This window comes from Chaetodon auriga, chromosome 8 (assembly GCF_051107435.1).
Source record: "Chaetodon auriga isolate fChaAug3 chromosome 8, fChaAug3.hap1, whole genome shotgun sequence".
Classification (NCBI taxonomy): Eukaryota; Metazoa; Chordata; class Actinopteri; order Chaetodontiformes; family Chaetodontidae; genus Chaetodon; species Chaetodon auriga.
The window spans coordinates 23,774,953-23,788,655 of NC_135081.1; the positions used below are offsets into that span (position 1 = coordinate 23,774,953).

General features: G+C 40.9%; 1 protein-coding gene across 2 annotated transcripts; it reads left to right on the top strand.

Annotated features, from left to right (window-relative positions):
- Window positions 1-1,166: 1,166 nt before the first annotated feature.
- Window positions 1,167-13,406, top strand: sh3d21 (SH3 domain containing 21). 2 transcript variants are annotated; one of them, XM_076736148.1, is made up of 17 exons: window positions 1,167-1,320; window positions 1,938-2,095; window positions 2,210-2,267; window positions 3,158-3,267; window positions 3,753-3,843; window positions 3,954-4,006; window positions 4,090-4,126; window positions 4,600-4,694; window positions 5,092-5,193; window positions 5,509-5,560; window positions 8,479-8,529; window positions 8,627-8,741; window positions 9,695-9,863; window positions 10,727-10,807; window positions 10,939-11,135; window positions 12,622-12,685; window positions 12,830-13,406. In XM_076736148.1, exons 1-17 carry the CDS (start codon window positions 1,317-1,319, stop codon window positions 12,860-12,862), a joined length of 1,470 nt encoding a protein of 489 aa, XP_076592263.1. In that variant the 5' UTR covers window positions 1,167-1,316; the 3' UTR covers window positions 12,863-13,406. The 2 variants fall into 2 exon arrangements, with proteins under 2 accessions (XP_076592263.1, XP_076592264.1); XM_076736149.1 differs by having other exon boundaries at window positions 1,200-1,320; window positions 9,698-9,863.
- The last annotated feature ends 297 nt before the right edge of the window (window positions 13,407-13,703 follow it).

Consider the following 13,703-nt stretch of genomic DNA (forward strand, 5'->3'; position numbering starts at 1 on the left):
AATGTACACCCATTCATCAATAAGAGGTACAGTTCATATCTGTCATGTCACCATGACTATGTTTAAATGCCCAAAATATTCCAGTATTTGGCATTATTCCAAAAAGGATGTTCACATGGCCAATGAAAATGAATATTCCACTAATATTCCCATTTACATGCAGTTGTGCATGTAACCATAATCATTGATCAACCAACACTGAGACCCTCCTTTGGCAGCTCAATGATTGTTTCACTTTGTACATAAATAAATGCATCAGCGGCACAACAAACAACTGCGTGGTGTCTTCCGATGACACTGTGATCTTATGTTTCATGACAACAACTCAGAAATTAGCAAAGGCAACTGTGAAATCCACAATTTTGTTGGGCCTCATCAGTATTTCCTCAACCCTGCAGGACCACTCACCATGACCTCTTGCCGTGAAAGTCATTGGAGTCACCGGGTAGTCCTTGATGAAACAATCAAGCAAAGTTTTACAGGACAAAAGACTTAACTGAGATGACTCATTTACCAACATTCAACAGGGAGGCTGAGGACGTGGAGTGAGTGGACCGGGTCTCCATATTTCATGACTTAACCTCATGACCTAACATATCAACTTGACAGCGAGGGAGCACGATTTACTGCAGCTGATACGGAACAAAGTACAGTTTTGTCTTCATATGACATGTATTTAGTTACTTTTCTTTTTGTTATTTCGGTGTGTGAAATTCAGTCTTGCGTAGCCTGGTTCTGCTTTCTATAAATGGCAGCCTCAAAAACAACATTATTACAGACATACACTCAGGCAGACTCCTGGCAAGAGGCATAAATAAGGTATTGAGTTTCAGATGTGTAGTTTTTTGTTCCCGTACGCTGTGGAGACATATGGATGAGCACAACAGGCCTGAATTAAAGTTTAATTGCGCTTCTTGTGAATCCTGACTTTGTCTCCAAATGTTCTCATTGCTGCAGAGGAACAATGTTGTCAGGCTCCAGTTTAACCCTCACTTATTGTGAGCTTTGTTCCTTCACTAAAAACCTGTCTTACCTGTTCATCTCCATTTCCTCCCTCTCTCCTCCTTCTCTCTCTCTTGCACTCTCGCTCTCTCTCCACACCGCATGACCCGTCCTACTCCTTGCTGTTGACTTGCCTTGACTAGCCTCAGTAAAAGTTGCTCAATGTTAATGTTTGACAAGTAGGAAGAAGGGCCTTAGCTGCCATATCTCTTAGTCTTAGACAACACATCCGCACTCTTTCAGTTCTCCTTCTCCTTAAGAGCTTTGTCTGCTGCTTTGTGAAGGAATTACATATTCAAATAGAGAAAGACACCATGGGTGAGTCAGCGTTATGGCTATTTCTTATGTACTGGTGGAATTTTGCGATGTTTAATCCTCTTAGTTGCCTGCGTGCTTGGATTCTGGAAATCTGATGGTAAAACACAGAGTGAGTGCAAAGTGATGAAGAAACTGAATCGTTTGTGTCAGCACAAATGCATAAAAAGTATTCTAATCTGGCGTGCAAATAAAGCCAAAGCAGCGGTGTGTGGACAGGACTGCATAACTTTGCATAGACTGAATACATGTGTTTGTGTCTTCTGGAAAATTAGGGTAATATTATTTTTGTATGTACCCACTGATGTTTTTGTCAGTGTGTGCTGGAAAAACCGATGCTGCTTGACTTTTCAGTAATTTGTTGATTTTTCATGTCTGTTAAATTCTCTTAATCCTCCAGGAAACTACTCATTTGGAAAATATGCTTTCTGCTTTAAAGGACAGGAGAAAACTGTACAGTTTATCTGTAATAATCAATGTTTGCTCAACGCCCATATCCCTGGTTATCCTCCACTGCTTGTCTTGGTTTTGAAATGTCAGGACACATTACTTGTGAGCCGAGTGCGGCGGCTTTTGTGCAAAGAATCTAATTTTCTGCCCCATTTGCTGTGGTACTGTAGAGGTGCTGGTGCTGCTAGACTTCGAGGGCACCATGGGGGACGAGCTCACAGTGAAGATGGGGGATGTGGTCAAAGACGTCACCAAGGCCAGCGAGGAGGGATGGCTGGAGGGTGAGCTGAGAGGAAAGAGAGGCATCTTCCCTGCCAACTTTGTCAAGGTCTGTTAACGCAGCACAGCCCACAGTATTGCACCGTCACTGCGCTGTGTTTATGTGTGTCCATGTTTATCCTGCATGTGTTAAAATATGTCCCGTTTTGGTTTGTCATTACAGGAGGTGCCAGTCTATTTGATAGGTGACAGCAAGAGGGAACCACGAAGCCTTAGAAAAAGTACAATGCTAAGTCTAAAGTCTCAGCACTTCATTTTCTTGATGGTTATCAGCTTGGAAAGTAGAAAGGAGCTATTCACTCTTTGTTCAAAAGCACATGGAGGGTTTCAATTAGAGACTATTTTGCTTGCCAAGCAGTACTCAATGTGTTCAGACTCCTGCAAATCCAATGTGGGATCCAATACGCTGCCAAAAAGTCTTTTATCAGGCAAATATTTTATTCACAAAACAGAAAGAGGTAATACTTCAAAATAAAACAATTTTATCTTAAAAAAAAAAAAAAAAACTTTTTTGCTCCAAAATTTGACGTATACCCACAATGGAGTCAATTTAAATAACATTTTGCTGGGAAATGGTATACGTTACATAAAATGGTCCATATGTCCACTTGGAATGAAACCCTCCATCTGCAAATAATCCAATCTGTTGTAAACTTGTATGTGTACAAGATACAAGATACATTAAATTTAATGTGAACAATCTGCACACATTACAATACTGCACTTAGCTCATATAAAAGTTGAATATATTTGACCATGCTTTTGAAAACAGGCTGGTATTTCTGTTGTAACTTTCATTTTCAAAAAACACAAGGGTTTAAAATTGTGGTTGGCGTGGTGCATGCACGGAGCGAGACAGTGCAGCAAGCACGCTGACTGTATATATATGTTTACCACATCCTTGCCACACAAATCCTGATTATCATGTATGAAAGAGGAGCAGATAGAAACAAAGTGCACCTTTGAGGGATCAGACATGTCAGAAAGATGAATGAGTGCCAAGTGCTTTGCAGTCTTACCGCTTTCATCATGACTGAGCTCTAGTTTCTCCATCAGCATTACCAGTAGATTTGAAACTTTACATCTGTCTGCTGATTCTTTGTCGTTCCAGTCAAGAGGATGAAACAGACGCGGATATGCGAGGTGGTGTTTGCCTACAGCCCCATGAATGTGGATGAGCTGCAGCTGGATGTCGGGGACACAGTAGAGATCATCAGAGAGGTACAGCCCTGTCGCTCACATTTGAACTCAAATAACTGAACAGTGATGCTCAGCAAACAAGCTGTGCTAGCCTACTGTTGAGCTGCCTGGAAGCAAAGCATTTATTTCCTGCTTGCTTCAGCTGCTCAGTAATCCAAACCTTACTATTATATGTCAATCAGGGCGTTGGCAAAATGTTTGCTCAGCCGAACCAGCATAAATAAAGAGCATTCTATATAAGGGTATTGGGTATTATACTCTCTTCTTTGGCTGCTTGTTTCGTGGTTGCAGCTTTACAGAAATACATGTGAACTAATATGACTTATTCTCAGAGTTCATCCCATCAAGTCATCACAGATCAAATCAGAGCTTTGACAGACTGATTGTAATCTCTAGAACATATACTGGATGATGAGGTGTGTTTTAGCAAAGTGTTGTCTTTAAAATGCTCCTTTACATGTTTTCTTGCTGTATTCTGTCTCTCCTTGATACGATCTACACAACAGATTGAAGATGGATGGTGGATGGGGGTGAAAAATAACAGAGTGGGAGCATTTCCATCCAATTTTGTCCAAGAAATTTTTGTTTCACCTAAAGGTTGGTAAAGCCAAAACTTCTGGGTACTTTTTGTTCCCTTTCCTGTACATGTAATCTGAACGTTTAAACATAACATAAAAAACTTATTACTGGTGACACTCTTTTTACAGAGCACGAGGGGAAGACGAGGCCGAAGCTCACTGAGGCGGTCTTCAATCAGGAGGTATTTAACGCAGAAAAAAACCTTTCTGAAATGCATGGATTTCTTACCTTTGACTAATGTACTTTGCTCTTGTCTTCGTAAAGACTCAACGGGCAAGTGTGAGGAACAAAACGAGAAATGGTAAGCTGACATGTTTTTTAAAGTCCTAAGCTGCTAGAAAACATTTGCTCGTTCTTAAACTGTTTGCACAATCATGGATTGAACACTAAGATGATACCCTGACTTTAGACACTGTGTCCATTTGTGAACAGCACTCATAAGCAATTAGACAGGTCTATTTATATCCAGACACAACACGTAACAAGTGGTAATTCCTGTACTTTTACCTGGCTGGTTTACAGGAGGGGTTAAAAGCAAATACTAAGGCTGGATTAATCTTTGCACACAAAGTTACGTCAGTGGAAGATCCCTCAGGGATCAAGTTTTACAACATTTATCTCTATTTATCAGTTTCTCACAAGCTCTTCCTGGTTACATGAAGATTGTACACAAGAATGATAAGAGTAGTCATCACTGCTGAAACCTCTTATTCCTGTCACACGTGTACTATAAAGCTCAGTTTCTATGTTCTATCTTATGCTACGTCTCCTCAGTGGCCGAGTGTTGCCAAGTCATGTTTGACTACAAGGCCAAAGCGGAGGATGAGCTGGATCTGAAAAAAGGAGACACTGTTGTGATACTGAGAAAGGTTTGAGCCCACTGTGTTGTTATTTTCAGACATTGCTTCGAACCCGTCTTCCCATGATGTCACGCTTTTAAAAACAGACTCAGAAGACTCACCCTGCGGGTTCAATTTAGTTTCTTACAAGGCAACTGCAGGTGGATCACATCGTTCATCCGGCCAAACCAGTTGTGTCGCTCTCAAGGAGATCATGTGACACAGTGCACAAGATGACACACATTTGTTTTAATGAATGAAATCATGTGGAAGCATAGAAAAGATCTGAGAGACCTCATATGATAAATTGATGACAAATAACCATGTCTTGCTTGACCGTTTGGTGACTTCTGTGCAGCAATTTCACGTCCCAAAGGACATCGCCACATTTGAGCTTCTGATGTGACTCTTTAATCTCCATGTGAAGGAAACAGAAGATGAAGGCTGGTGGGAGGGAGAGATAAACGGACGTCGTGGCTTCTTTCCTGATAACTTTGTCATGCTGATACCACCAATGGACAGTCTGCAAGTGAGTGGACTAAAATACAATACCAGGGATATTCTTGTTCATTGTGCTGCCATGAAGTTATGGACGTGCTTCAGAGTAATTCATTTCTGCCATACTTGTTTTATTGTTTTGAAATGGTTCAGAATGGCTGGCTGCCATTTGTCTTACTTTAGCAGCCTGTGTACAGTGAGTCAGGGTTGTCTTTAACATCCTCTGTTTTAGAGTTACTCACTGAAAATTCCCTTAGTGGAAAGAGTGTGTAAAATAGAGATGCCTTTAATTCACAAGGGGACATACTTGCCAACCTGTTTGAGTTTTCTGTTTCTCCTCCTCTAGTCTGGGACTACAAGCAAACCGCCTGCACGCAACGTCGACACGACGCCCTCAGGTAAGACAGCAGAGTGTATGTTGCATTGATCAAACACAGCAGCTGAAGAACAGACACTGTTTGACAGAGTGGGGATCTACCATGCTGTAGAGGTCCTCTGGTGACTCATGACTTCTGGCTGCAGTGGTGTTTAGCCTGGCGCGGTGCTTATAGTCTGGACTGTAACAGACTTCTCTTTTAGCAGATGGAGAAATTGGCAGAAAACGTGGTTGGGTTCAGTGTTTGGTATAAAGGCAGCCAAAATGGTCCACTGATCAATGTCATTATTTCAATGTGCGGCTGAAGCAGCTTGAAGCCCTTTCAGTGTGGTTCTCCATATTAATTCACTGCATTAGTTAATCATACTTCTGTTTCTTCCATTTCTATCTACGTACATCTACTAAAAGGTGGAGTACATTTACTCAAATGCTGTACATTAAGTACAATTTTGATAATAATTCCATGTTATGCTACTTTATGCTTCAAATCCACTGCAATTTGCAACCAAGTATTTTTTTTACTGTATTTATCTGACAGCTTTAGTTACTTAACAGGTTCAAATTGTCAACACAAAACATGATCAAGTAATAACTTATTATGTAAACTTATAGATTAATCTACCCATCAGTACATAATGTAGTTACAGTTAGCCCCACCTCTGCACATCAATCCATCCATAGTTGTAATCAAACAATATAAGGATTCTGAAATGGGCCAATCTGCATAATAAGTGCTTTCTCTCTTGGTACTTTGGGCATATTCTAATGCGAATACTTGTGTACTTTTACTTAAGTAAAAGTTTTAATGGAGTATTATTTGTAATTGAGTATCTCTAAACTGGGGTACTGCTGTCACTAATGAGGAATCTAATGTAATGTCACAACAGTTTACCAGTGCAAAGATTATTTTCACTCAATGTGCAGATAACCCAGAGGCAAGAGTTATGCCATCACGCTCCTGACTCAGTTATGACTACAAGTGTTCATCATGTCACCATGCCATGAAGGTTCGACAGGCATTGTTTAAACAAGTTTGACAACTTCTTGTAAATCCTTGTTGTATTTCCTTAACAGGGAAATGAACCACAAAAACAAACAAATCTTGTCATACTGTGTGACACCTCGTCAAGTTGAACTTTTGGCTCATTTGCATGTGCTGCTATATATTTTTAGGTTTGTAACCAACTTTGAATCAAGTGAATGATATTTCTGACTTGCAGGTTTTCCTTGTAAAAAGTTTAAATGACTTAGATCACATTAAATTTTCTAAAGTGTTGCTGTCATTGTTAATGTATTCTCACGGTCATTGCAGCCCAAATTTTACTTTTTTAGTGTGGTAATTAAAAGAGAACGAGCAAACTTTAACTTTGAAACAAGAAGTTGTAGAAAATCTGCGAGGCACACTGAGCAGGATGTGGTTTGTTGTCTCGTCTCAGCGGAGGAGTGCTGTCTCTGCTGCAAGGTGCAAATTTAGCATTTTTTTTTTTTTTTTTTTTTTTTAACCAACAAAACAACAAAAATGTCAACTTCAGACCTCAAACTCCTGGTTGGAAATCCAAAATGAATTCTCATCAAAACATATATGATTACACATGCACATGGCACAGTTCCATACAAAGTGCTCAGCTACTCAAATATGTCACCTGAACTAACTGGATATCAGCACGGCCACATAATTTGTATTTGTACCTCATTACAGTCATTACAGCGCTTTTTTCCACACGGTATCACTCACAAGAATTTCACAGGAAGTCTCACACTCAGATGGGGGATGGTTAGATTGGTCATGTGACACAGTTCAGGAGTCTTGGAGGAAACAAGGGGGTGGGGGGACAGAGAAGAGCTCTGTCACAGAGATTTTCACAACCAGCACAAGAAGCAGCACTTGAGCTACTACTGCTGTGTGGATGGTTTGCTTGACAGGGAATGTTGCACAATGCTTTGAACACTCAAGGTAGGCTTCCTGTGTTCTCATTCGGTCCGTTATGCATCTCTGAGTATTCAGCATTATGCAAAGTACTATGCTTGTTTTTAAGGGCTATGCATTAGGGCAGTTTTACTTCTTACATTTGTGCTTATTTGTTGTGTAGCTGGGCTGTAACCAGGTTCTTCAACCTCTTCTGTTTGAAATGAGCACTTGACTTGCATGGCAAATAGGAGCCTCTCTCAAATTACCTTCAGTTCACTGAGGCTCCCTAATTCAAGCATCCAGTCTCTCATCAGTCTCCAAAGCAAAGTCCTCTAAGGGGCTGTATTTTTTCTATGAGCTGAGCCAGAGTGACTATCCCTGAGGAACTTGTTGAGACCCTTGGGAACTGTTACTGGAGTGCTATTGGATACAGCTGTGACCTGGTCTGCTCCAGCGATGTGCACAACCTTTTCTTCCCATGCAACTGCTCATAAACTTGATTACAGTTTAATTAAAAGACCAGTAGAATTTCTTCTGCACCATATTTAGCCATAATGCTTTAAACCCACAGCTTTTCACAGGCAGTGTTATAGTTCTAAGCGCTCCCAATGAAAACAATAATTAACACAGAGCGGATAGAGTGTATCAGTACATTTACTACAGGAGAGGCCACACCTGCATGAAGTATGAATGCTAACTTTTATTTATCAAAGGCAGGTCTGCTGAGCATGCACTCTCCATTTAGCGACAGCGTGCTCTACATTCATACTGTTAAATACAACAACACCTGGGAAATGCCCTGCAGTTTGAGAGCACTTTCAAAGTAGCTGCTTAGGGAAACTTTTTTACGATGGTCAATGGACCCAAAGTGACAATATTTGGCATCCCAAAGCAGCATGTCACTGCTCCATTGTGTGCTGTAATTTAGCAATTTTACAATTACTATAATTTTACCATCTAAAATACAGCCGTTTTACTTCCATATCAAATGCAACTTTGTGGTAATGGTTCTTCCATTGCAACTTTTTCAGTGACAACAGAGGCCTCAGCGATGGAGAAAGGTGGTCCAGCAAAGACAAAAGGTATAAATGGCAGTGGCTTTTATCAAAACATTATTGTGACAGCGTCATTTCAAAGATCAATAATGATGACAAGTAATGTGATGAATTTGCTTCACAGATGAAAAAACAGAGGTTAAGGACCTAAGAAGCAATCCTCCAACCAAAGTCAAGCTGCCATGCATCAAGCCTAGCCCGCCTCCTGTCAAAGACAAACCCAGCAAGATTTTACCCAAGTGAGTGATGCCAAAGCGTCTCCGATATTTCGTCCCACAACTGATCTTAAGCAAAACCACTAAAGCCTTACTGGAGAATATGTCTTGGAGCTGAGGGGCATGAATAGTGCTTCATTTGCAACCTTTCCAAGGCAAAAGGCCTTTAGGAAATGTCAGGAACACTTTCTCCTCCTTGGTCTGGCACTGGGAGCAGCGCTTTTAGATGTTAAAGGTTTTGGTAGCTGCCACCGGTTGCCATGGTGTCCTTAAAGAAGAATGCCAGGATGCCGACCTTTAGCAGCTCAGTGGAAACTCTGGGATGAGTCAGATAGGGCCTAAACAGACGAGAGCAGCCCATTTCCTGTTTCCTGAGCAAAACACACACACACACACACAAGCAGGCACACACACAACTGAGAAAACAAAAAGGGCCCTGTCAAGAGGGGGCTGCCAATGGAGAACAAGCCTTTTCTGGAAATTATTTCCAAGCAAATGCTTTTGGGAAGGGATATCGTTCCAGCTTCCTTAAGAATCCCTCTGAATTTTTAAAAGGCTCAATCTTGGAGGCCTTTACTTCAAGGCTGATAATTTCTAGACCTCATATCAGATGTAACAATAGATAAAAGGTGACTGAAGTTGAGTTGTGACACTGAAGATGTGCATCGCTGTATATGAGCTGTGAAAGTGAAACATATGCCAGGACAAAATAAGACATACACAGAGACTTCATGACTGCAGCTGCCATGCTCTGCACCTGCACTTACCAAAGAAACTGCAAACCACATTCTGTGTTTTTTTCCGTTTGAGAATGTGAACTACAGCTCGTGCACCAGATTTTTCTTCCTCCAAAGATGTTATGAGGAAATTTTTGAGAGATTCTGATTCATTTCCCCTCTTACATTCCCCACTTTCCAGTTATTTCAATCAATCGTGACATAAATTGAAATCTAATAAAATCCTACTCTTATTTTCAGTAGAACCAATGGAGATGTGGCTCATGTTTCACCAAAACAACCGGAGGAGAGAGAGGCCAATCATTTTGATGGAGTGGACATTCACACTGAAAAGCTGAGTCATCCTACAGCAAACAGAGCCAAACCCCCACAGAGGAGACCGCCATCAGGCCTGGCTGCAGCAGTCCACGTTAGTGACGCACTCATATTGTTTTATAATGTTTTTATCACAACTTTTGCTCTGCTCGAAGTACGAAGTGAGGTGTAACACAATGAATGCAAAGCAACTGTGGCAGTAACCGCTAACACCCTGTCAAACCACATGGGTAATACTAACCACCATTCCGCAGATGACCTTTACTACTTGTGATTATCACGGCAACAATGAGGCAACTCCCTGCTTTATGTTGTGCATACTTGGCAGGGAAAAGTACTTACATTTTTCTCATACAGTGAAGAGAGAAAATGGACCTGAACACATTTAGTGGTGCCTTGCATTTCAAGCCCATTTTCGTCTTTGGAGGTATGCTTTCTGCAGTCAGTGACATATTTCCACATCAAGGTTATCTTCAGCACAACTTGCAATTCAGTAACACAAATGTTTTCTATGCTACAAGTGATAAATATTAGAGAGAAGGCTTTTCTAGGCTCTCCAACTACAAAGGATCGGCAGTTACACAAGAGAAATCATCATCATCATCATCATCAGAGAGGAAGAGATAAGAGTTTCTGCACTCTCAATAGATCAGAATGCAATGAAGCCACAAGATGTGTTGGAGCAAGAGAAAGGCCTGAATGATATATGAGCCTCTCACATGCCCACTTTACACTGACAAGTTCTGGCCTGATCTCCAGGGATTATCAAAGGGAAAGGAAATGAATGGATTCATTCTTCAAAGTAACCTTCTATGGTTTCTACATGCTGCACAAAAGACAGATCCAGGTGGAAAATTGGAATAATTAAGGAATGAAAGTTGTTACGGCAGGTTGTGAGGGATGATTATTAGCAATGTTTGGCATTAACGCACGGCTTATGCTTCTGCTCCTTTGCAGACCCATAGTTCCTCTGACGAGACAGAACCAGAACAATCTCCGAAAAAGTTCCAGACAGAAAAAATACCTGGCTTGCAAAAGGTTTGTGATACTGCTTCAGTAAAGAACCAATCTATAAGATAGTTTAACATTTCAATTGCGTGAATCAGTATTTTAGCATGAGGCCGGTGCAGTTTGTACAAGGTCATGCAAAGCCACCTAATTCATTGCAGAGTACAGAGAACCTCCTGCCATCACCTGCTGTGCCTGATCATCGACCCAAGACGCCACCTCCGTTCCGACCACCACCACCCAAAGTGGTCGTGGACGGCAAAACTGTGACCCACAAAGAAGAACCAACTGTGGAAAGCCTGCAGGCTGACATCAAAGAACTGAGGATGGCTCTGGAGCTGCTACAGACACGACACGAGTGAGTACCGTACTTTTGTAATGTTTAAAACCTGAGAGGCGTTTAAAAGACAAGTAAAGCTACTGTATTGTTTAAAGAGGGACTTCACTCAAATTCCCTAACGGAGAGGGCGTAGACGAACCCTCTTATCCCAAATTTCCCAGATTTCTGGTGTTGTTTGTGAACACTAACACACACAGGAAGTGACTAATCAAAACCTCAGAGAGCAATACCCACTGTGTACTAAACATAAGCACTCCATCCAGAGAAAAAAAAATGAACATGTGAGATCTTTTGCATCTCATCCTTTTGATTTGCTTGAAATGATGAAACATCAGTTAACACATGATTTCCTGGCCACTGAACTTCTTAAGCCTTCTTGTCCTGACATCACAGCCCTCTCCTTAGATTCGTTGCACCTGATAATGTGTTGCAATTTACCCTGTAATCATTCTTATTGGTCCATAGAGTTTTGTGACATCATGTAATTCCCAGTACAGCTGCACCCTGATAACCTGGCAAGAGGTTCAATCAGTTAGTATGATCACACCTTGGGCACCCACAGCAGGCTGTAAAGGCCTTGACATGTGAACAAAGTTATTTGTGATGTTGTAGGTGTGCCACAGTTTTCCATTCTGGACATAAATTGTAATTTTATTTTGATGGAAAAAAAAATGGTGTTCTTAGCCTCCTCTTCCTGTCTTACCTCTAAGATAATCTCTCATTCTTCACAATAATACCAGCATGCATTTTAATAGCTGTGATGTGACACCCAAGATGACCATGAAGTGTACTATGCCAGATTTACAGTTTTGAATTTAAACCTGCATTAACTGACTTGTTTGGCCACTTGGGGGCAGTGGAGACAAGTTGAAAACACAACACATCCAGCAGTTATGGGACAACATTGTTGTTCATTTGGAGCCACCAGTCCAATTTTAAGACTTATTTAACTCAATTTTTGGTCTCCACCAAATCTCAAGGGAAAAATCTGGCTTTTCAGCTGCTACATGTTCCAATATGTTTAGAAGGTGACAGTGTTGTGCTTAGCAGGTAGTGTACAGAGATTTTTTTTTTGAGCGTTTTCACTGAAAACAGCTGTCTCTTGCGGGGAAAAGCTACACTATGACAGTGGTGAGCGTTTAACAAAAGAGTTGAGTTGCAGCCTCACATCAAAACAATGAGCTGAAACTCACAGCTTCATAAAGCAGAGTGGAGCTGCAGATTCAGGTGATAATTCCCTTTAGGTTCATCACTACGAGCGACCCCTTTCAGATGTTACATCATTTGATATATCGTTATTATAAAATTATCAACTATAGCCATTTTGAAGACATGTTAACTGCAAACCTTGAATCCTAACAGGGCAATTTCACAATGTATTTTTCCACTACTGGTGCTTAATTACTTTAAAGCTTAATTAAATTTGACTTTGGCTGGTAGCGTACATCTTGACCTATTTAGACATCTGCAAACTTCTCTTTTTGTTTCCGTCTCTTTTGATCAGGCGCGACATGCAGGAAGTGAAAGAAGAACTGAGGGAGGAGAGAAACAAACGAATGGCACTGCAGGTCAGTGATGCATGCTTTGAGTTTTGCATTCATTCGTACTTTGAGTCTGCTGCATACTGTCACAAGAGAGAATACAGAAGTTGTGGTTCCAAAGATCATGACTTTGGCATAATTGATTGCTTAAAAATTGTCTTTCCCATCCAGGAGGAAGTGCACAGTTTGAAGATGAAGCATTAATCCCAACACAGACTGTGACTGGACTCCCTGCCTGACGCTGTACCAGGCAGGCTCTCGATCTGCAAATTTTAACAGGATGAACAATTGTCTGACATGGAGCGGGGATGGAGAAGACAAGAGAGCTCTCCCACTGCGGACACACAAGCGAGGGCTAAAGCAGAGAGCATAGTTGGACATAGGATCAAGCCAATCCTGCACTGGACTGGAAAAATTTGATGCTTCAAAAGACTTTTTAATGAAGTACTGTTAAAATATTTACATATTTGAATGCTGGAAATCATAAATAGTGGTCCTAAGTGGGTTATGCTTTGTTGCAAATTAATGTTTTACACTGTTCTGGTTCAACTGTCACCTTATATTGTGTTTATCATAGGATTTACTGTACTTTTAACATTTACAACCGATGCCTGAGCAGGACATGTAATATATGCAGCTGTACATAGGAGGAAATACTGTGATGTCTTTTGCAAAGACATAAAATATCATTTTAAGTCATCCAAAGGGGCGTTGTTACCTGAATGTTAATACAAGAAATAATGCTGTCAAAAACATGGGCTGTCATGCAGGTGTTTTTTTTTCCACCAGAGTGTAATGCTGCATCAATCCACTGGGGGGTGCTGTATGACAATTCCACATAAAGAGAGGCGCTCAACTTTTCAGTGAATGCAGGAGTGGTGGAAGTGACCCAGCGCCAGTGACCGCATGTTAGAAAATGCAAAACAGTTTATTCAGAAGAGTAAATGTTAACGAATAGTGATTTTATGAAAGAAAATCTCTGAAGAAATGCTTTTGTAATGCTTTAGGAGTCACACAGAGTTTGTGGTCAACTGCATTTTTGCAG

Excerpts from the sequence above, each read along its gene's own strand:
- sh3d21 (XM_076736148.1), top strand. Across the intron at positions 4,127-4,599 it reads GAGGAACAAAACGAGAAATG|TGGCCGAGTGTTGCCAAGTC; the intron begins GTAAGCTGACAT and ends ACGTCTCCTCAG. Across the intron at positions 8,742-9,694 it reads CCCAGCAAGATTTTACCCAA|TAGAACCAATGGAGATGTGG; the intron begins GTGAGTGATGCC and ends TCTTATTTTCAG.